Source organism: Natrix helvetica (genome assembly GCF_964273705.1).
Source record: "Natrix helvetica genome assembly, chromosome: 1".
NCBI lineage: Eukaryota > Metazoa > Chordata > Lepidosauria > Squamata > Natricidae > Natrix > Natrix helvetica.
In genome coordinates, this window is record NC_138548.1 from 116,368,187 (window position 1) to 116,391,466 (window position 23,280).

The following is a 23,280-nucleotide window of genomic DNA, read 5'->3' on the forward strand; positions in this document are numbered from 1 at the left end:
GGTGGAGCATATGAACAAAGTACATGCACTCGTGCATGCGCAACCTCCAGTGGTGGGTTTCTAACTGGTTTACTACCAGTTTGCTGAGAGGGCGTTTTGCACGCACACTACTTACTTCGCTCGTGTGCCTGCCCACCGCACATTGCTGTGCATGTGCAGTTGACTGAAAACTGTTCTGTGCATGCACAGAAACATGCCGGCGATGGGAGAAGAAACTGGGGAACTGGTTCGGGGGTGTGGCAGGAACCGTTCCAGGGACCCTGGCTGCCATACTACTACCGGGTCAGCCGAACTGGTCTGAACCCACCACTGGCGCGCTCACATTTGCCAACCAGTAGGGAAGGTAAGTAAATACCACCCCTGCTTTGCACCATTTCTTTACTGAATTATATCATTTGAAAGATAAGTACTTCTGGAAATCTAGTTCAAACTAGCACATCTGAAACTTTAGTTGCCTAGGGAAAGTAAATAAGAGTATCAAAAAACTCTGGTCTTGGAAAGATAAATGGGAAAGAATTGATCAACCACTAGTTTATACAGATGCTTAAATAAATTTAAAGTTCCTTTTCCTTATCGGATCAATTGTACAAAAGGGCTTAATGAATCTTTGAAAAACAGGTTTCCAGTTGAGACTTGAACTCTCTTCTGATATTTTTGTTTCCTAGTCCCTTTATTTCACTTCCCATAGTGATTCATTAAATTAATTCTCTACCACTCCAAAAGGAATATGAGTCCCCTTTCCAAATAATTATCTATGAAGTAGGGGGATCGTCTTAGGTGCACTGAATGGAGGCAGATGCCTTTTGACAAGGAGATTCAGTAAGAGTGAGAACTGTAGAAAAACACTTAGGATCCATGGATGAATTGTCTTCTCTGTGGATGTGCTCCAATTGTCCATAATTCTTCCTCATTGTTAAATCATACATTCAAGGCTATCTTTCTTTTTATAAATACAGTGCATTATACTGCTTTTTGACTGAAATGCACTATAGAAAACCTTTTTTTATTTTGGTTAAGCTCTGGGTTTTTTTTCTTTTAAATGCCCTAAATAGCCTGTCTCTGTTGCCAGGTTATCCTTGGATTTTCTGTTTACATCAAGCTTAGATTCTTTGTTCTTATCCTTTTTCCTTTACATGATCACAGGGCTATTCAAGGAAGAAGTAGGTACAAAGGCTTTCCTTTTCAAAGAGCCCCATGCTGTGGTAAGCATGTTGGGCATTAAACGTTAAGAAAAAAGAAGAACAGAGAGACTTCTGGGTCTTTTCATAAAGTTTAGAAAGTAAATCTCCATCTGCCCTTGGTCTGAGGTGAAGAATTTTCATACATATTTTTATTAAAGATTGGAATGACCTGCATCGAATTGTATAACTCAATGTGGGCAATGACACTACATTTACCTCTCCTGGTTCATTAATACCCAGCTGAGATTTTTAGATAGAAGCTCAGACAGGCCATAAAACGTAAAATATTTAACAGATATAGTATATGTTATCATCTAAGAAGGAGATGGGTCAGAACATAGAATTCAGGATCTAAATGTTGGAGATTGTACGATCTCTTCACACCTATGAACCTTATGATCACATAAACATAAAAGGAGTGATAGATAAAAGGTACAAAGTTACCTCTTTGCTGGCCCTTAAGTCAAATAAATGTATTTAAAAGAATAGGAAACTTAATGATGCAGTTTAAATGCCAATGAAAATTTTCTTCTCTATGTATATCTTAATACATTTAACTCTTATTTGAAATATTTGTGTCTGTTAGCATTCACTGATAGCTCCATTAAGCATAATCTCAGCATCCAAGAAAAGTACCGTATGTTATGAGCACTTTTTCTTTTGAATAGGATTCAATGACTTAACTGGTATATAGTACTCTTACATATGTTCAGTAGCACATCCTCTAACAAGGATGTTCCTGAAAAATTCAAATCCCTAACATAAACTGCACACCTGCTTCAGTTCAAGAACACAAATGTTGTTTAGAACCTGTATATTTCTGTTCCTTTCTTTCTTCTCTTAGAGTGGGATGAAGATCTTACAAAGTTTGAAAGCATGTTTATGCATTTTAACCAATAAACAATCTCGTATATTTTACATGATGTATAATGCTAATTAAGATTACCAAAAAAACCCACCTCCAAGCAAACATGGAATTACAAAATGGAATGACTGAAAGGGATCTTAGATATGATCAAATCCAGCTCCCTATTCAATACAGGAATCCACTAGTGAAGCATCCCTGACAGGTGAGCATCCAATACTCACTTAAACATCTCCAATAGAGGCGAGTTCACTCTTTGAGACTCTCTGATTTGAAAAGCTCTTATACCAACATTTACCTTCCTATAATTTAAAACTAATATTGTTTATCCTATCTTCTGGATAAAAAATTGTTCAAACTAAAAGAGAGCTTAGTTTTCTTTATGAAGATATAGTATTTTGGGAAGGAAGGAAGGAAGGAAGGAAGGAAGGAAGGAAGGGAAAGAAAGAAAGAAAGAAAGAAAGAAAGAAAGAAAGAAAGAAAGAAAGAAAGAAAGAAAGAAAGAAAGAAAGAAAGAAAAGAGGAGATCCTGGAGTTTTCTCAAGCCAGAAGTTACTGTTTCTAAGATTACAGATCACAGGATAAGGTCTAGTGGAAGGCAGTTATGCATTTGGTTTTTTTAAAAAATAAATAGGAGTAGTGCAATACTTTAGAACAGTTGCACATTGCAACCTAAGAGGCAAAATAAAGTATATTTCTGGCTAAGACATGAATGAAGGAAGTTTATATGATCCAGCAGAGGCACTCAGTAATAGAGCTCAATAAGGCTTGGGAACAAAGCAACAAAAAAAGGTGTAGATTAGGAAACTCATGTGATTGTATTTGTTTCATTTTATTTAATGGATTTTTAAAAATATTAATCCACACAGTGAACCATTGTGATTTATAATACCATTAAACCCACACCTACACAAACACTAAAATATGTCCCAAATCAGACACATAGACACTTTTTATAGCATATATGTGTTGTATGTGTGTATACTCATACATACAAGCAGGGCATGTAAACTAGCAATGTCAAGTCCTGCTCATCACAGCTGTACTTCAATTGAGCAAGGATAAAAAGCTCCTCTAATTTCCCCTGAGAAATCCTGGAGGTAAACAGACTTCTTGCTATCAAAGCTGGCTAGTCTCCAATCAGCTGTTTCATTGAACTGGGCATGGAAAATAAGTCCCAACAATTGTTACCCCTGCTAATGATGCCCACCCTTCCCTTCCACTTTTTTCCCACTGGCTTTTAATTAAATTACCACAGTACTTTGTCCCAAGCTAATCATCTGCAAGGCAATCTGCAGCAACGTAACAACTCTCTCCCCATCAGTTTGAAAACACTAGCCACAGGAGAAATGCTGTACAACTAGTGAATATCCCTTGGCCAACCAATGCCAAATGTTCCAAAGTTAGACCCTAAGTTCACTAAGCACTGATTGTATACAAAGAGAAAAATAAATAAATAAATAAACAAATAAAAAGTTAGACCCTTTCATTTAAAATCACAGTTTCCAGAAAAATGAAAAAAAAACCAAAAAAAAACCACCGAACCAAAATATAACAAGCTCTCAAGAATGGATTGTATCAAACCATTTCCAGGAACATAAATATGGAATCATATAAGAGTTATGGTGGTTCAGTGATTACAATGTAGTATTGAGGCTAACTTTGCCGATTGCCAAGAGCTCAATCCTGATTGGCTCAAGGTTGACTCAATCTTCTAAGGTCAGTAAAACGAGGACCCAGATTGTTGGGGGCAATATGTTGACTCTGTAGGCCGCTTAGAGTAAACGACTTAGAGAGGGCTGCAAAGCACTATGAGGCGCTATATAAGTCTAAGTGCTATTGCTATCTCAGCGTCTCCAAGGAGACGTTCCCAATGATGGGCTTTGAGCATGTACTTAATGCATTTAAACGAAGTATTAAGTATCAGGACATGCCTGCTTTACCCAAGAATGTTTTCTTGAACATACAGTGAGATGGATGAGTAATGATGGAAAGGCTATAAAATACCTTTGCTAGCTTGCTCCTGACTTAGGCTTTGTAGTATTCAGAGAAAATCCAACAAAGGCATTTATTTTTTAGTTTCAAGAAAATTCATGAGCCAATACTTTAGTTCATGGGTTAGGGTTAAACTCTGTTCATTCCTGTTTCTCGTGGGATTTGAGAGCACCAGACGTTGGTTGCTCCTGATTCAGCCCAGTTCAGCCGAACCGGTAGTGGAATTCAGAACTGGCAGCGACCCAGGCCGGCCATGCCCCCGAACCGGTTCCCTCGCCACTGCTGGACTGCAGCCATTTTGGTTTTTAGTGACTGCACATGTGCAGTTCACTGTAAATTGTTCTGCGCATGCACGCAGAACAATTTACATTGAACAATGCACACGCACGCAGGGGTTAAGAACCGGTAGTAAAACCGGCAGCAACCCACTCCTGGAGAACACCCAAGAACACATACCTGAGATGTTTTCAAGAATGGGACACATGGGAACGGAAAAACAAATTCATTAAAAAAAAAAAAGATTTGACTGACCCAAATTCCAGTGCAAGAGAGCTTTCCTATTTCTGGTGAAATTTTGGGCAAGGGGTTCAGGGAACTTTAAATCCATAGCTTTTTGGAGTTGAAATAGTGAATTACTCTCAGTCTCATTATGTCTCCAACAGAGAAATTGAGGTAAAATATATATTGGCCTTTGTTTCATTACCTGCTGAGTGCTTTGATTGTTAACTGACACAAATACATGCTGTATCTTAATATTCCTCCCTGCATGAATCAGTGTTAGATCATTGAAAGATTTACATTTTTAAAATTCTGCTGAAGTACCAGCATGATGGTATTGCTGCTGGAAAATTTCCATCATGCCAGTCATCAGCTTCATCTCAGCTCCTCTATTCTTTAAGCATGTGTTTGTCCATTCATATTCTGTTTCTCCATTTGAATGACTGTCCTCATCACGCTCCTCTAGCAACAGAGAAAAGCAATAAGCATTCAGCACACATCTTCATTATTACTTTGGAACGGTCAGTGTCTTGACACTAGTGAGGAAACTCTAAAAGACCCACACTTCACCTCCCGTCTGATGATTCAGCATAGGCTGTATATAGAGAAAAAGGAGGTTATGCAAAGAAAAGAGAGAGAGAGAAAGACAAATATATATTGGGGGTGAGAGGGAAATGAAACTAGTGCATAGGCTGTGACTTCCAGAAAAAAAAAGCTTGTAACCTTCACAGAGATCTATTTAAATATTACTTTTACGCCATTACAACTATGTGCAAAACAATTCCTTACTCACTGCATGAAAAGGACAATGGAGTTTATATGTGTTAAAAGAGCATTAACTCACAATGTCATGAATGGACATTAGGAGGACCCTCTCTGCAAAAAAACCAAAACAAAACACACACACCCATTTTATCTCCCCCCCCCAGCAACTTGTGAGATACAATGGGCTGAAAGAAAGTGACTTCCGCAAAGACAGTAGTGAATTTCCTTGGCCGAGGATCAATTTGAATCTTAGGTTCTAACCTCTGCATTACACTGCAGCCATTTTACCATATGTGAAAATAATGTGTTGACAGGAGGCATGGTAACTCTTCCATGAGAAGAACCAGGAAAATAAGTTCTGTGTTCAGAAAGAGAACTAGAACTAATGACTGAAGATTCCAAAAAGATGTCGATTCCTAACAGACAGGAAGCAGCAGGTGAAGCTAGGCAAAATCACATCAGATACCTGTACAATTAGCACAGGAGCTCCCAGGGCTGTGCGCTCTCTCCACTTCTCTTCTCTCTATATACCAATGACTACATCTCAAATGATCCTTCTGTTAAAGTACTGAAGTTTGCAAATGATACAACAGTGATTGGTCTCATTTGAGACAACGATGAAACCGCATACAGATGGGAGGTTGAACAACTAGCCCCGTGATGCAACTGGAACAATCTGGAACAGAACACACTCAAAACTGTAGAAATAGTGGTAGACTTTAGGAGAAACCCTACCATACTATCACGTCTTACAATACTAGATAACACAGTGTCTAGTATCAACAGTAGAGACCTTCGAATTTCTAGGTTCTATCATATCTCAAGACCTAAAATGGACATCTAACATCAAAAACTTCATCAAAAAAGCACAACAAAGAATGTTCTTTCTGCACCAACTCAGGGAGCTCAAACTGCTCAAGGAGCTGCTGATACAGTTCTACAGAGGAATTATTGAGTCTGTCATCTGCACCTCTATAACTCTCTGGTTTGGTTCAGCCACCCAAGAAGATAGACGCAGATGTCAGAAGATAAACAGGACTACAGAAAAAAATAATTACTGCCAACCTGCCTTCCATTGAGGACCTGTGTACTGCACGAGTCAAAAAGAGGGCTGTGAAAATATCTACCGACCCCTCACATCCTGGACATAAATTGTTTCAACTTCTACCCTCAAAACAACTAGGGCACTGCACACCAGAACAACTAGACACAAGGACAGTTTTTCCCTGAATGCCATCACTCTGCTTAACAAATAATTCCCTCACCACTGTCAAACCATTTACTAAGGCTGCATTACTATTACTATTAGTCTTCTCATCGTTCCTATCACCCATCTCCTCCCACTTATGTCTGCAGGACTGTAACTCTGTTGCTTGTATCCTTATGGTTTATATTGATATTGATTGTTTCCAAATTGCTTATTTGTATCCTATGACTATCATTAAGTGATAGTCTTACGATTCTTGACAAATGTACCTTGTCTTTTTATGTACACTGACAGCAAAGACAAATTCCTTGTGTGTCCAATCACACTTGGCCAATAAAGAATTCTATTCTATTCTATTCTATTCTATTCTATTCTATTCTATTCTATTCTATTCTATTCTATTCTATTCTATTCTATTCCATTCCATTCCATTCCATTCCATTCCATTCCATTCCATTCCATTCCATTCCATTCAACATTAGGAGAAGTTTCCTAAAGTAACAGCTGTTGCCTTGGGCAGTTACAGATTTCCTTCACATGGTACATTGTATTGAAGTAGAGAAAAGGTTCCAGTACTGAAAATTCTGTACGAATTGGAACAGATATCTTCTAAGGACACCTACTTACTCAAATGGCCTGTTTTTCTGTTGACAGGGTACAAAAAAAGAGAAAATGATTTTGTGTATAAGGGAAACACCTCTTCAGCAAAATGCCAAGAGAGGTCCAGCTTGACAATGAACTAATGGAGCAAGAGAAGATGCAGCCATAAGAGAGTTGCCAGCTTCACTGAAAGAAGAATAAAAACAATGGGAATGAAGCTGTCAGACTTCTAATTTGACAAAAAGCAGCTTAACTTCAGGCCTTAGCGTAAAACAGGGAGAGAAGAGAAGACAGTAAAGGAAACAGAGAAGATACAGAGCACGTAGTAAGAAAAGGAAAAGGGCTAATAGAAAACTAAGTTTAATTGCCATTTTAAGCAGCTTTGAGAGGCAAACTGGATTTGCACAGCCTAAAACGAGGATGAGCAGTTTACGGTTCAATGTTTGTTGAAGTTTAGGTATAATCTTAGCACACCTTGTAAGCAAGACTATCATGTTAAGTTGTGGTGTGATTTATTTGATTGGAACTACAATGTTATGAGAACATAGCAAATTGCTTTGTGAACTTGGATGAAAACAGGCCTTGGGTCAAGAAAGTTGGGTCTAAAGCTAACCATCTACAGCCAGTGAAGTCAACTGACCTAACTCAATTTTCAGAAAATTAAATAATAATAAGTCACAAAATAAAAAGACCTGAAAATAGAATGACTATAGCAACATAAAGCAAAGATTGTACCAATGGTGAAAGGTGTCTTGGGTGCAATCCTAAAACATCTGGAGCACCACTTAAACAGCATCAGCATTTAAACACCATCAAAAATGCCAAATCCAGTCTAAACATCTGGCTGACTATGTGACTAACAACAACAGCAGCAGCAGCAGCAACAACAACAACAATAATAAAAAAGTCAAAAGATGAATACAAGAAAGAAGTAATTGAGTAATTGAGAAGTGAGCTGAAAATTGGAAATGCAAAGCTACGCATGGCCAATATTTGAAAAGTATTGAAGGCAAAGCTGACCAATAGCTAACTTGGAACTGGTTAAGATCAGGAGGACTGAAAAAAGAAACAGAAGGCTTTATTTTGGCAGCTCAAGAACAAGACTTAGCTACAAATTGCATGAAGGCCAAAATTCAGCATGTTGCCACCAACAGCAAATGCTGCCTCTGCAATGAGAAAGATGAGACAGTCGACCATTTGATCAGTGGGTGCAGCAAAATTTCACAAACTGACTACCTGCAATGCCATGACTGAGTTGCTAAAATCTTTCACTGGAAACTGTGCCAGAAGTTTGGATTTGAGTACAGCAAAAACCACTGGGACCATCAGGTTGAGAAGGTTCTAGAGAATGAAAAAGTCAAAATCTTGTGGGATTTCAGAATTCAAACTGACAGGCATTTGGCCCACAACATATCTGATATAACAATAGTTGAAAAGAAAAACATTTGTTTCATAGACATTGCAATATCTGGTGATGTGCAAATTGAAAATAAGCAGCAAGAAAAAATCACAAAATACCGGGACTTGCAAATTGAAGTTGAACGACTGTGAAAAAAGAAATCGAGTGTTGTCCCAATTGTAATTGGACCCCTTGGAGCAATACCTAAAGGGCTACCTCGCTATTTGGAAATTCTAAATTTATCGGACTTGAACATTCTGATTCTACAAAATACCACTCTACTTGGAACTGCTTATATCCTCCGACATTACCTTAACAGTTCCTAGGTCCGTGATGGCGAACCTATGGCACGCGTGCCACAAGTGGCACGCGGAGCCATTTGTCAGGGCACGCGAGGCATTGCCCTGTCAGCTGGCCAGCGCGCATGCGCGCGCTGGCCAGCTGAGTTCACCTTTTTAAAAACTATTTTTCGCCTTCCCCAGGCTCCAGAGGCTTTATAGGAGCCTGGGGAGGGTGAAAAGAGCCTCCCCCACCCCCCCCGGAGGCCCTCCGGAGGCTTCAGGGACCATCCCTGAAGCCTTTGGAACGCTTAAAACCACCCTCCAAGCAAACCGGAAGGGTCAGAGGAGGCTCTTTTCGCCCTCCCCAGGCTCCTATAAAGCCCCTGGAGCCTGGGGAGGGCAAAAAAAACATGTAAAAATGGGGTGGTCGCGCATTTTGCGTGCATGCGCACTGGGGTGGTCGCACGTAGCATTATGGGTGCGGCACGCCCGCACTCGACCCCCCTGCGCTCCCCCCCACTTGTGGCACGCGAGCCAAAAAAGGTTCGCCATCACTGTCCTAGGTCCTTGGTTAGGACTCGAGCTGTTGAGCTATCAACCAGCCCAAAAGGCTGTGAATCTCACCAAAGATTAACATAATAATAATAATAATAATAATAATAATAATAATAATAATAATAATAATAATAATAACAACAACAACAACAACAGCAGCAGCAGCAGCAGCAGCAGCAGCAACAACAGATCATCATTTGGAGCACAACATGCCAGATATCACAGTTGTAGAGGGCCGAAGTGTACAGTTTATTGATATTGCTGTTCCAGGAGATGCCAGAATCGAAGAAAAAGAACTAGAAAAAATAATGAAATATCACAACCTGGCCATCGAAACTATACGGCTATGGATGAAGCATATAACAGTATACCCATTGTCATCGGGGCACTTGGCACCATGCCCAAGAATTTTACAAGATACACCAACAAATTGCAGCTTCCTGCAATAACAGCGGAACTGCAAAAAACTGCGCTACTCGGAACATCTTATATTTTAAGAAGATACTTGGTTGATACCAAGGACGCTGGCAGCCAACCGTATCAACCATTAGCACCTGTCAATGGTATTTGTGATGCATTTTTGAATGTTCAGTTGGCTGAGATTCATGTTTAATGAATAAAGTATAAATAATACTAATACTAATAATACTAATAATAATAACAATGACAATAACAACAACAACAACAACAACAATAATAGAAGATAAACAGCAAGAAAAAAATCACAAAATACCAGGACTTGCAAATTGAGGTTGAGTGATTGTGGGAAAAGAAATCATGTGTTGTCCCAATTGTAATTGGAGGCCTTGGAGCAATACCTAAAGGGCTACCTCGCTATTTGAAAATTCTAAGTTTACCTGACTTGAACATTCTGACTCTACAAAAAACCACCCTATTTGGAACAACTTATATCCTCCGACGTTACCTTAACAGTTCCTCAGCCCTTGGTTAGGACTCGAGCTCTTAGGCTACCAACCAACCCCAAAGGCTGTGAATCTCACTAAAGATTAACCATATAACAACAACAACAACAACAACAACAACAACAACAACAACACTTTAGTTGTTTGCTGTTAGCAAAACAAACAACAGAAGCCAGGTCAGTTGCAACTCTGCTTTCAGCTGGCAATCGGCAATTACCAGCAAAAAAGCACCCACTAGGCTGATTAACTGGCAAGGAAGGAGAAAGATGTGGTTTCATAGCATTAAGTAAGTCCAGTGCTATTACTGAGCAATCCCTGCTCCATAGTGTGGTCACAACAGAGGTATGAAAGGAAAGGGCTTGCCATAACTAATCCTGCTTTGCTGCAGACTCCCTGCTTGCCTCGATATATTTTCATAGCTGTTATTCTGCAGCCTGTTTCTTCTAAACAGTCAACCATCCTTAATACCCAATATGTTACTTCCAAATGTGGAATCAGATGGTACATGACCACCTGATAGTTGTGAATCCGTAAGCTCTTTGAAAAAAAGCAAGCTCACCCCCCACTTCAACCATACCTCCAATGTGGAGGTCATTATTCTACCTAGTCAGGCAAGAAGTCCAGAGCAACACTTTTTGGACAAGGGCTTCAACTGGCCAGTTCTGTCCATCTCATGGATCTAATTCAATACTGAAGCTGAGATTACACCGACTCTGATATAATATACTGAAATGCACATGAAGTCTTTCTGCAATGTGCTCTTTGCATGACTTGTTGGGGAGAGTCCTTTGAACAGATTCCTTTAGAGCCTTTAAGCATCAGTTCCTAGAGGCCTGAGTGGGGGACTGTGAGAAAATTGGGAAATTCAGAAGAGTGTTTGAAGAAAGAGAACAAGACTCTCTGCTGGGTTGAATCTGTCCTGGAGATCGCAAAGCTCCCCATAGAAAATCTTCCCATCCACAACAGGAACTGAAACACAGTGCTCTGTGGCTGGCCTGGGATTTACCAATTCCGAAGTTCAATTTACCTGTGTTAAATGATTTCAGATTGAGCCCGTGGATTATGCACTCTTGAGGCTACAGTAATCTCTACTTCCACAGATTTTAGGGGAGAGAATTAAAGCAAAGACAAACCAGCCCGAAGAAAAATGAAAAGCCATTCTTCCATTTCATGACTTGGCTGCTCTCCTTTGTCAGTTTCAAAAGAAGTGAATTATTCTTCCTTTAATTCTTAGGATCAGTCTATCCATCAAAATGAAAAATGGAAGGAAATGGCGCGAGCGCTTACCGGATTGGCTTCGAGACTTGAGAGCTAAATTTTGTGAATTCTCCTGGAGCAGTCCACTCAGAGCCCAACTAAGGAGGTGGAAAAAAGAAGAAGAAATAAATATATTGTTTCATTTTTTTTGCAGAAATAAGATGTATAGATGTTTCTTCATAACCTCATTAGCGACAACTGACATCTGCTTTAAAAAGCAGCTACTCGGAGAAATTTGTTACTATTGGCTTCTTTCAGTATTTTTTTTTTTTACTTTCCAGTCTCACTTACTTCTTGATACTCTCCTATTTAAGTACTAATCTAATTCAGCCAGGCTTGGCTTTTGCAAATAGGCAAGATTGAAAAGGACTGATCAAACAGGAGTGGTTTGCAAGTGGTTATTTCTGTGATAATGCAAAAATGGTAAGCTTGTCCCATGACAGAGTCTCCAATCTCTATAATAGTGACAGTCAGTTTGGTGTAGTGGTTGAGCAGGTGGACAGGAAATCAGGAGAATATGAATTTCTAATACCACTGTAGGCATGAAAAACAGCTGGATGATTTTAGGCCAGTCACTCTCTCTCAACCCAATTTACCACAGAGGGTTGCTGTTGTGGGAAAAATAGGAGGAGGCAGGAGTATTAGGTATGCTCCCTGACTTGAGTTAGGTAGATAGATAGATAGATGATAGATAGATAGATAGATAGATAGATAGATAGATAGATAGATAGATAGATAGATAGATAGATAGATGGCTCTGCGTGTGCGCGCGCATGTGTGTGTATGTATGTTCCAGCATAACTCTGGAATGCCTCAAGCAATTTCAACCAAACATGGTATACAGATGACTTATTCTCTGGAGAAAAATAATGTGGCGGTCCGACACCCCTAACACCCCTCGGTGTGTGTGTTTTGCTAAGATGTAGCCTGTTGTGCCTTGAAATGGCTTCTACTGTATTGCCGTAAAATGGCTTCTACTGTACAGTGCAGTGGCGTTGCCATGGTAAGGGCTTCACAGTACTCCACAAGAGGGCTCCTTCTGGTAAGGGGGAAAATCCAACATTAGAAATTACGTTTGTTCCGGACATTTTCCCCCTATAAATAAATTCCTGGGCAATGCCGGGTTATCAGCAAGTAAAGTAATAAAACTAAAAAAATAAATAATGCTTGAGGTAAAAATACTTGCAACTTTACAACTACTTAAAAGCTACAACTTTTTCCTCTCTTAAAGGCACTGTCCCAGTTTCACCCCACAAATTATTTTAAAAAATTACTTGTGTCTTTGTTAGCATTCCCATCTCTGCTACCTAGACCTGGAATCAAAGAAGATGGAACAGTATGGAAATTACAAGAAAATCAATGCCCCAGCCTTCATCTTATCCCTCCCAATCTCATTCCTTCTCCCTTTGTACTTGCATTTATGGGAAGGGAATAAAAATGGTAGCTTTGTGAAAGTAACACCAAATCTGCTTTTCCAATTACTCTTAAAGAAAATGGGGATGGGGGATGAAAAAGGCACTACAGCATGTTGTTTTCAGGAGAGGAAAAATTCAAGAGGGTGGGAGGCAGAGCAATGGGACACCCAGAGGAAAAGCTATGAAACTGCCTTTGAAGCATTTGTTATGAGGTAACAACTAAACTGTAAATTAATAATCTCAGAGGGCAATAGCTTCAGAAAGTTCCACAGCATTCTCACAGAACAGGAATGTGGCATTGATCCTAGGTCTGGGTATTCCTTATATGTGAAAGGAGGCATAAATGTGCAAGTTTTGACCCTAGCCTTTGTGCATGCATTACAAATATACACATTGAGAGAACTACAGCTGTTCTGGGACTTGGTAATGCAACTTTAAAACATGACCATAAAGGAAGATTTAATTTTGTGTTGCTTTAATTTGTTAACAGGATGTCAAAAGCACAGATTATAAATCTGTTTGCATATCCTGGGCATTTCAAAACTTCCCAGCGTTTGAGAGACAGTCTTTGAAATATAAGTGAGATAAGCAATAAAAACACATGTTCAGAGGATGGGAAAACAGGTATGAAATCTGATCAATTTCATATGAAAACTTCTCTGTCTTGAAAGAGTGTTCCTAGCAATTGCCTACTTCCTAATGTTTTTAAAACCAAGCTATTAATCATACATACAGTATTTTTATGTGTTTTTCTCCCAAGAGTTCTCTTTCTTCTTTGCTCTTTACTGACCAGCAAATTCAGAGGCTTTAATTCAGGGCAGAAAAAAATGGTGCAGGAAGTGTAGTTTAACCCTTTCACATCTTTTTTCTGGCACAAAAACATTTTGCTCACATTGCTATTAAAAAAACCCAGTCCTTCCTGGCTTCTTGAAACAATTGTGAACGTAACTAAGAGTTTTTGCAAATTCCTCTGTTTCTCTAATACTCTTGGTTGGAATAAGGAGAGTAACTCCTTATTGGAATTAGAGAAGTAACTCCAAGCACAGGAAACTTTTGCCTAAAGTTATTTCTTTGCTTGGATCTGCCTAGCTGGTGTTGTCCAGATGTGTCTTTGATCTTTGATCTTGCTGGTTGCAAGTTGGAGAGATGCAATTCCTGAAGGCATAGACCAGGAGTGGCTAGACTGAAGTAGTTAAGATATAATAGTTCTGATAACTAGGGAATAAAGTAGGAACTTCGTTCTCATTGTGTGTGAGAATTCTGCTCAAATAAAAGACAATTTGCATCTCCATCTTTAAACATTATATAGCAGGTATTACCAAATTCTCTAACTGCTCAAAATATACCCTTTAGGTTTCCGGATTTAAAAAAAAATCCTATTTGTGAGAACCCAGGCTAAGGGCACAGTCAGACAACTCTGGATTTGTTTCACTGATGCAACCTTTTTTTGAAATCTTTTGCTGATTCCATATAAGGTATAACACACCATTAGTATTTAACATATAAACACACCAGTAATATTGAACGAGGAGCCCTTGAGGCCTCTATCATAACTTTGCTGCTTCTGTCAAAGATACAGATTTTGCTGAACAGCAAAACAGCGCTACGATTGTAGAAATCAAAATAGCCTAAGGCGTTGCATTAATTCTCTCTCTGTCCATTACATTTGGGTCAGTAAATGCACAGGAATGCACTTTTCCCAGATTCAGAAAAATCTACAGAGGGACTGTTGACAGCATGGGGGCAGAAGCACTTATTTAGCTGTTTTCAAACATTTTAAAGTTGAACAGCTGAGCTAAAACTCACAAGCATTGAAGATTTCTCTGCTGAAGTTATTTTGTACATTTGCTTATGCTTCTTATGCTACTTTTTCCCAACACAGCAAAGTGTTCACAGTAGTGACTGGATTTTAGTAGAATGCCCAACTGCTTGGGTCACATGAAGAGATAGATTTGACAAAAGGTAATGGGCTGGCTGTTATAGGAAAAAGAGGAAGCACAATTTGGTGCAGATTCCTTGAACCTGAAGATTAGACTTCTGAGTGTCTTAGTAAATATCAAGTTTGTTCATAGCAAGACCTCTTTCATTCATGACCTGGTAGCACATGAATGGACAGACTCAGCATGCATCACTAAAACCTGATCAAGTGAAGAAGGCAATATAGTTCTGCTAGATATATGCCCTCCTAGCTTTCAGGTCCTTCAACAGCAGTGGTGGGTTCCTGCCGGATCGCACCGGATCGCGCGCTCCCTTTCGGCGCTAAACCCGGAAGACGCAACGACGCTTGCCTGCGCTCCACCAGCTCGGCTGGGAATGGAGACGTTTCCTCAGCGGAGCGGAGCGCCTGAAAGGGACGCAGGCTCAGCCTGCCAGGCTGCCACCACTCCACTGAAGACATTGCTGAGCAGAGAAACGTCTCCGTTCCCAGCCGAGCTGGTGGAGCGCAGGCAAGCGTCGTCGCGTCGCCAGGGGCGGGGCAAGACCGTACTTCCGGGTTTAGCGACGAAAGGGAGCGCGCGATCCGGGTTTAGCGCCGAAAGGGAGCGCGCGCGATCCGGTGCGATCCGGCAGGAACCCACCACTGTTCAACAGCCACTTATGATGATACCCAGTCCTAGGCCAAATCAGAGGTGCTAGAGAAGTCTTTAACTTATGCTGTAAGGGACTCATAGCTCAGACTGAATCCTCCTTTATTTCTGATCCTTTAATAGATCTGAGGAGGTTACACTCCCCTTTGAAGAGAAAGATCTGTGGCTTAGGCAATTTCCTGAAAACCTTCAGGTCCTACTAGAACAAGAGATAGATATCAGGACCAGAGGAGCTCTTGTCCATCTTAAATTGGTGTGCAATTTGCAGTCTTTCCTGAGTAAAGAAACTTTACCATATGATCACATCCAACAATTAAATGACTATAATCTGGGAGTTATCTCTATCTGTAAAATTCAATTGGTAAAAATGCAGTTGCCTGGTTAGTGAGAATTGTAATATGATGTTGTGGTTACTATTAGTTTTCCAGAGCCAATCCAATCCCCCCCCCCCATCTGTAATGCCCTTTGTGATTTGGCTTTAAATTATTTGAGGACCTGCCTCTCCTAATTGGATGCTTCCCAACCTATTCATGCATGCAGGGAAGGGATGCTGAGGGCCCTGACCCCTGACAAAGTTAAGGGGTCACAGACTCAGAAACTGTCTTCCGGTGGCCTTAATGTTATGGAGTAATTTAACCTTGAAGGTCTAATTCAGATTTTCCTCCAATCCGCCAGAATTGTTTTGTTTATCACCTTTTAAAAAACAACGTGTGCTTTAGGAAACTTTTTTTTTTGTGACACTGGGCTCCTGCTTTCTTTTTATTTGATTGGTGTTTTGGGTTATGATGGTTTGGTCTAGCAGTTGGACAGAGTAATTGTTTGGAATTTTATATGATGCTTTTACGATAGTTAATTTGTAAATCATCCAGAATCTGGGAGTTTGGCAGTGCATAAATAAATGTAATAACTAATTAACTAACTCAATAAACCAAAGCATTTTGCCTGAAATCAAACTGCAAATTTCCTACTTTGTATGGGAAAACATGTCTTATTTCCACCATTTCTTTATTCTCTAACATAGAGGTAAATAGACTCTCCATACATACTATGGAAATGAGAACTCTATTTTCACTCTAAATGAACTAAGAGAAATAAGCATAAACCTTGTGCTATAGCCACAGACAAGAGACCTACAATGCAAGGCAGTGTTAGTGAAGAAACCAAATGGGCTCAAGCTGTGAACCACAGGAGCAGAAGGGGGCTTGCATATAAAATATCACTATTGCAACATATGAGAATTTCAAACAGACCCTCAAACACACACATTTGAATTTTGTACAATACATCCAGGTTTTAATTATGCAGCCTCCAGATGTAAAACTCACAACTGAGTTGGTTCAAGGTTTATATGTCTCCCAGTGGCAACACTACGGTTTCATTTACATTTAACTCTCTCAGCAAGGAACCAAAGAGATGGTGCCAAATGGTACTGTTTGTAAGAAGGCTGTAAGAAGCAGATCGACCCATGGAAAGCTGCTACGACACTTTTATCACCATCTTATTATCAAAAGTTGCCCACCTTGCCCACAAATGCCACCAGACGTATATTGGCCGGGGTCTCATCAGAGCTGAGCCAAAATTCAGAATTATCATCCGAAGCTACAGAAAACTGAAAATCTCCTATAAAGAAAGGAAAGAGAATTTAGCTGGTAAGAGCAGGAAAGTTGAAATTTAAATTTGTTTCCTGTCCTGGCAAGCTACCTACATTGTTATGTGATCTTAAATGTTACTATCTGATCTAAAAAACCTGGAGTGACAGTGCCTTATTGTTTGGTTTATTTTTAAGAAGGGGGGGGGAGAAAGAAATACTTTATTCAAAAAAGTCTCTTAAGCTTTTTGAAGGCATGAAACTTGTGATCTGGGAAGGGCACTGAGGAGCAAAATGTGTTACAATCATTACTTAGATAATCTGACTTCTTCTGGAGCCGCACAATAATGCCCAGGGTGAGACTGTGGGAGAAAGGCAATAATAGGGGATTTTTTGAATAAAAATATTCTGGCATGAAGCTAGGGGAGAGAAACTCCAGAAAGGAAGCTCTGCCCTTGAAGGAAAAGTTATTGTACTCACCATCTTTGAAGGGATGAATGTAGCCAAAAATACGCAGCCCGTAATTTTTCCACTTGGGTGACACAGCCAACTTTTTTACTGTTGTACGAGTCTAAAAGTTAGAAAGGAAAAAAAAAGAGGCTCTTTGCATGTAACATTCCACTTCACAGTGGGAAAGTGGAATGTTGGACAAATGCTATCCAATTGTATTCACTGTGATAGCACACTGGAAAACCAGTGTGTATGTAAATGAGCTGTATATGAGCTTCTCCTATGTATTGTGCAAATTCAAAGCATTACATAAAACATCAGCAGAGTGAGGTAATGCCAATTAAACTTTCTCTTTAGATACAGTAAATAATGTCCTGTTACTTTCATGTTACTGTCTGCTTTATTATGTGTTTCACTATTATCTTGGTGTTTTCCTCTTCTAAGCTCTTTTACATTGCTGGCCTTTGGCTATAAAATTCATTCACTCATCCAGCAAAGTGACTATTGTAAGAATTTAAAGGCACCATTATAAGAATAAATGAAGTCAAGTGGGAATTTCTATTGTACTGCTGGTCTTCCCACACTGCTGTATAACTTACTCTACCAAATTCTAATTTTGTGAGAGTTCCCATATTTGGCCACAATCATAGGGACAAGAAGTTGTATAGACTACATTTTCACTCAATTTTCTGTCCTTAGGTTGTACTGAACTTCAATTCCAATAATTTCTGGACAGCACAATTTTTAATTAGGAGAACCTGTAGCCCAGCAAATCATGATGGAACCCAACAGAAAAGACTGGTTGTGATTATTTCACTTTTGTACACTTTGATTTTTCTTTCTTTGTTGTATACAAAGAGTCAGAATGATAGGAACAGTTTACAAATGTTGTAAACGAATGAATGAATGAATGAATGAATGAATGAATGAATGAATGAATGAATGCATGAATGAATGAATGAATGAATGAAAAATACTATTAAATGAAAGCTATTACTGGTATTCACTATCATTCAGATAAAGCCAAATTACATTTAACAAAATGTAAATTCACTTCAGAAGTGATTAAGAATATTTACTGCATAGAAAAAGAGAAGCAGCACTCTCTTGGAAGCTATGAAGAACTGGCATCTTTTTGGAGAATAGATTATACTCACATGAGGATATAGGGGGAAATGCAGATTCTTCCTTAGATGTCCCACAGCTCCTCCACACCAATCTTCAAATACGTGCAAGTTTGCTCTCCCTTTGTACTGCAAAATAAAATGGCATCACTTAGGCTATACATAAATTCTCTGGAGGTCTTGTAGTTTATGGTATATATATATAGGCATGCAAAAAATAAGAATAAAGAACCTGAGTTCTTTAAAAAATGGATTTTAGCTTGTATCACCCCAAACCAATATTAAATGGCTAGGGGGGTGGTGGTTCTTAAATACAAGTTTAGTATGTAAGGTATCTTTCTCCTGCCAGGTAGTCACCTACGTTATTGATAATATTCATCAGTTAGCAAAAAAGAAAGACTATGAATGTTATTAAATAAAATGGAGCATCCCTCTATATTTTACATGGTAAATATTACCGAGCACTTACTGATGAAAATAATACTGTGCATTATGAGAGGTCCTTTATTTGCTGATAAACAAATTCAATTTTTATAGATATACATTAATATTTATCCTTTAAGGAATCTCAGGCTTCTCCCATGTGCCTTTATTTAACATATTTATAACTTACCTACAATGCAGAAGATCTTGTAGTAGATTATACTACATAATGCATTGTACTGATAAAGGAGAATATTTGTAGTTCAGGGTTGAAATGAGGGGTCTTTGGTGCTCTCTGAGCTTGGCTGCTTTCTTGCAGATGTCTCATTACCCAAACTAGGCAACGCCATCAATGCTAGTAAAGAGTGGGGTTTGCTCCCAGTTTATATTCTAGTGGCCTGCCCTGTCAGCATTTGGTGGGAATGATTTTGGAGGGTATTTGGTTGGGTTGTTTAGTGCTAGTGTTAGGGTTCTAAATACCATGCAGAAATAAATCATTGTCCAAGGCAAAACATCCTTAAAGGTCCAATTTATTCTACAGGCAAGTTAGCACCTCTATGGAAAACCAACTCTGATTTACATCCTGTGGGTTCACCCAGTTGAAAGTTCATGATCTATCCCCACACCCACAAATCCATCACATGTTCCAATCATCATCTTCCACGCTGGCATGTACACCCATCTTCTTCCGGCCAGGTGTCGAGGTGCGGAGACAAAAGACGACCTTGAGCTTCTAAGAAAATCCATAACAATACATTCCACAATCCTACTCCTTTCTATTCCCCCCTCCCAACTACTACACTATTGAAACAGCATAGAAAATTATAAGAAAGTGTGGCAGGCCAAAGATCCTATAAAGAATATAACTACAGGCCTGACAGCTAGCTTATTTGGCAGTTCCTTGACTGAGGTATTGTTACTTCTTGATTGTTGGTCTTGGTGTTAATTTATGCTCAACTGGGTATTTATTGTTGGTGGTGAGGTGCTTGACTCTTTTTGTTCCCTTTTGGATTGTTCATTTTCTCTTCTGCAGAGTATGTAGATATTGTTTATATGTATTGTATCTACTGATGGCCAATTTGTCAGAGTGCCAGGCTTCCAGTACATCTTTAGTGTTGTTGAACTTGGCTTGTTCTTGTGTAAGAACTCTATTCAGATAAACCCTGAGCAGCAAAAAAGGAAACAGATAATCTGTACAAGAGCTTCCCACAAAATGGATGGACTAAGACCAAGATTAACATCAGATCAATGATTTGAGCATCAGATTAACATCAGACCAACAATCAAGAACTAAACATTGCCCCGATCAAGGGACTGCCAAACAAGCAAACAGTAAACAGCTCAACCAAAGAACTGCCAAGACAATTCCCAACAACATTGGCAGGGCAAACCATTAGAATATAAATTGAGAGCCATGTCTTACTAGTACTGATGATGTTACCTAGTTTGGGTAATGAAACGTCTGCATGAAAACAACCAAGCTCAGAGAGTACCAAAGACACCTCCTTTCAACCCTGAACTACAAATATTCTCCTTTATCAGTACAATGCATTATGTAGTATAATCTACTACAGGATCCTCTGCATTGTAGGTAAGTTATAAATATGTTAAATAAAGGCACATGGGAGAAATCTGAGATTCCTTAAAGGATAAATATTAATGTATATCTAAAAAAAATTAAATTTGTTTATCAGCAAATAAAAAATTAAATAACTGAAAGTTCTGGCTTTAGATTAAAAAAAAACCCTTAACTATAATAAAAGAATGTCGAATGTGAACAGTTGCAGAATAAACTTTAGAAATCAAGAACGCCTTTTTGAAAACTTAGAAATCTCCAGATCTGAACAAAGCAGGGCTGAAAACAAATGTAGGTGCTATATTTTCAGACAGCCAGTTGCAACTTGATGTGTTTGATAAAGTATTGGAGCACATTATGGCCTCTCAACTCTAGCCAATAGTGATATTACCATCCTAGATTAATACTATTACCTCAACTCTGGCAACTTTAAGCTGTATGGACTTCAATTCCAATAATTCCCCCAGCCAGCATGCCCTACAGCTTAAAGTTGCCAAGGTTAAGAAACAATGATCTAGGCTCATTCCAGTCAGTCTTGGTTATGGGAAAACAGATATAATATTCTCTTATTAGACAAAGAAGCATAAAATGGAAAGTATTGCTCCTGGACAGCCAGAACAATTGATGAAAATCTTTCCTCTTCGTATTGCCTTTTTGTCAATTGTCAATCTATATTACGGTCATGAAACAGCACACAAAAAAATAAACTCCTGACGGGTTTTTAATCTTGTAATTTTAATTAGGGGATTTTAAATTGCAATCTTAATTCTATTTCCATTTATCTGTCTACCTCCTCCATGTATACGTCTATGTTTATGTGTATGTATTGTCTATATTTGTATTTTATGTGTTTTTATTGTACGCCGCCCCGAGTCCTTCTGGAGAGGGTGCGGCTAATCAAATAAAATTTTATTATTATTATTATTAACATTAAAATAAAGCAAAACTGAACAAGGCATAGTAATATATTACAATTGATGATGAAGGTGATCAAACTCAGCCTAATTTTACAGACAGTGTAACAAAACCTAGCTACATTCAGAAAAATTGGATCATACAATTGTAGTTGTACATAAAAGCAACCAGAATTTCTGGAATATTTAATCAGGTAAGGTGTTATGAGTCCCTGAGTCCCTATAGGGGGGGGGGGGAGGCAATACACAGGGCATGAGCTGTAGTTTCAATGGCCACCTTGTCTACAGGGTCACAGACTCGGCTCATATGGAACTTTTTAATATTGGTCTTCCAGAACTGCTGTGGGCAAAACATTACGGGGCAAAGTTAATGTCCTCTGAAATTTGAGAGATAGTTATATGATATAAATATCTCACTCTATGTTCAAGAAAACATTCTTGGGTAAAGCAGGCATGTCCTGATCCTTAATACTTCGTTTAAATGCATTAAGTACATGCTCATAACCCATCATCAGGAACTTCTCCTTGGAGACACTGAGATAGCAATAGCACTTAGACTTATATAGCGCCTCATAGTGCTTTACAGCCCTCTCTAAGTCGTTTACTCTAAGCCAGGGGTGTCCAAACTTGGGAACTTTAAGACTTGTGGACTTCAACTCCCAGAATTCCCCAGCCAGCAGCTGGCTGGGGAATTCTGGGAGTTGAAGTCCACAAGTCTTAAAGTTCCCAAGTTTGGACACCCCTGCTCTAAGCGGCTTACAGAGGCCAACATATTGCCCCCAACACTTCGGGTCCTCATTTTATTGACCTCGGAAGGATGGAAGACTGAGTCAACCTTGAGCCTGGATGTTGGGAGTTTTAATAAAATGGTTCTAATCTATGTTGGCTTATAGTTACCCACCCTAAGGAAAGGGCTCAGATCTGTAGGGAAGATCACGCACCAGTTTCAACCTTGAACAGCTCTGCCTCCCTCCTTAGAACTGCATTAGAAACACAGTGGGCTACCTGCATATTACGTTTTTGTAATACAAACCCACTCAGTGGGTCACAGCCACATGAGCAGTAATGGCCTCTTTCTACTGCTGACAGCTACACTTTAACATTAGCCAAGCCAATATTGCTACTAAACATAACTGATAATCAAGCCACATCATTTGTACCATCCAAATATTGTCTTGGCTAAAAAGAGGAAGTCTGTCCAGCTAGAGCAAGATATTTGGCAACTGATGCATATTTCCCAAGCTGTTTTTATCAACACAAGTCCACTGGAAAAAGCAGTTCCAAATCCAACAGATAATTGTGTTGAACGAAAACATTATTATAGTACAGTAATCTCAAAGTTGTATGGAGATCACTGTTTTATAAGAAGGTTGAGAATTTCTTGTTAGAGAATTTTAACTCACACTGAGCTTCTTATTGCCAGGGTTAAAGTCTATGTTGAACATATGTGCTAGTTTTGTCCTTGTATCTCCACCCCATGTTTCTCTAATTATTTTGTAATTTCTTTCTGCCCTCTGAGGCTCATTTGCTAGTTAAGCACTGCCACCAACTTAAGACTTTATTTATTCTTTCATTATTACTACTGGCTTCCCCAATAGTGATTCTGGTTTATAAAATAGGATAGCACACTGAAGACACAATAAAATGTACTTTTATTAATGACTTGCATTAGCAAG

The 23,280-nt window shown here is 39.1% G+C and overlaps 1 protein-coding gene across 1 annotated transcript in view; it reads right to left on the bottom strand.

Moving 5' to 3' along the window:
* B4GALNT4 (beta-1,4-N-acetyl-galactosaminyltransferase 4) overlaps positions 1–23,280 on the bottom strand; it is a 232,801-nt gene that overhangs the window by 40,238 nt on the left and 169,283 nt on the right. Inside the window, exons 4-7 of the mRNA XM_081936844.1 lie at positions 18,725–18,820; positions 17,598–17,688; positions 17,049–17,149; positions 11,557–11,624 (exon numbers count right to left, since the gene is read on the bottom strand). Coding sequence (XP_081792970.1) covers positions 11,557–11,624; positions 17,049–17,149; positions 17,598–17,688; positions 18,725–18,820 — 356 coding nt within the window. The remainder of the gene's footprint in view (positions 1–11,556; positions 11,625–17,048; positions 17,150–17,597; positions 17,689–18,724; positions 18,821–23,280) is intronic.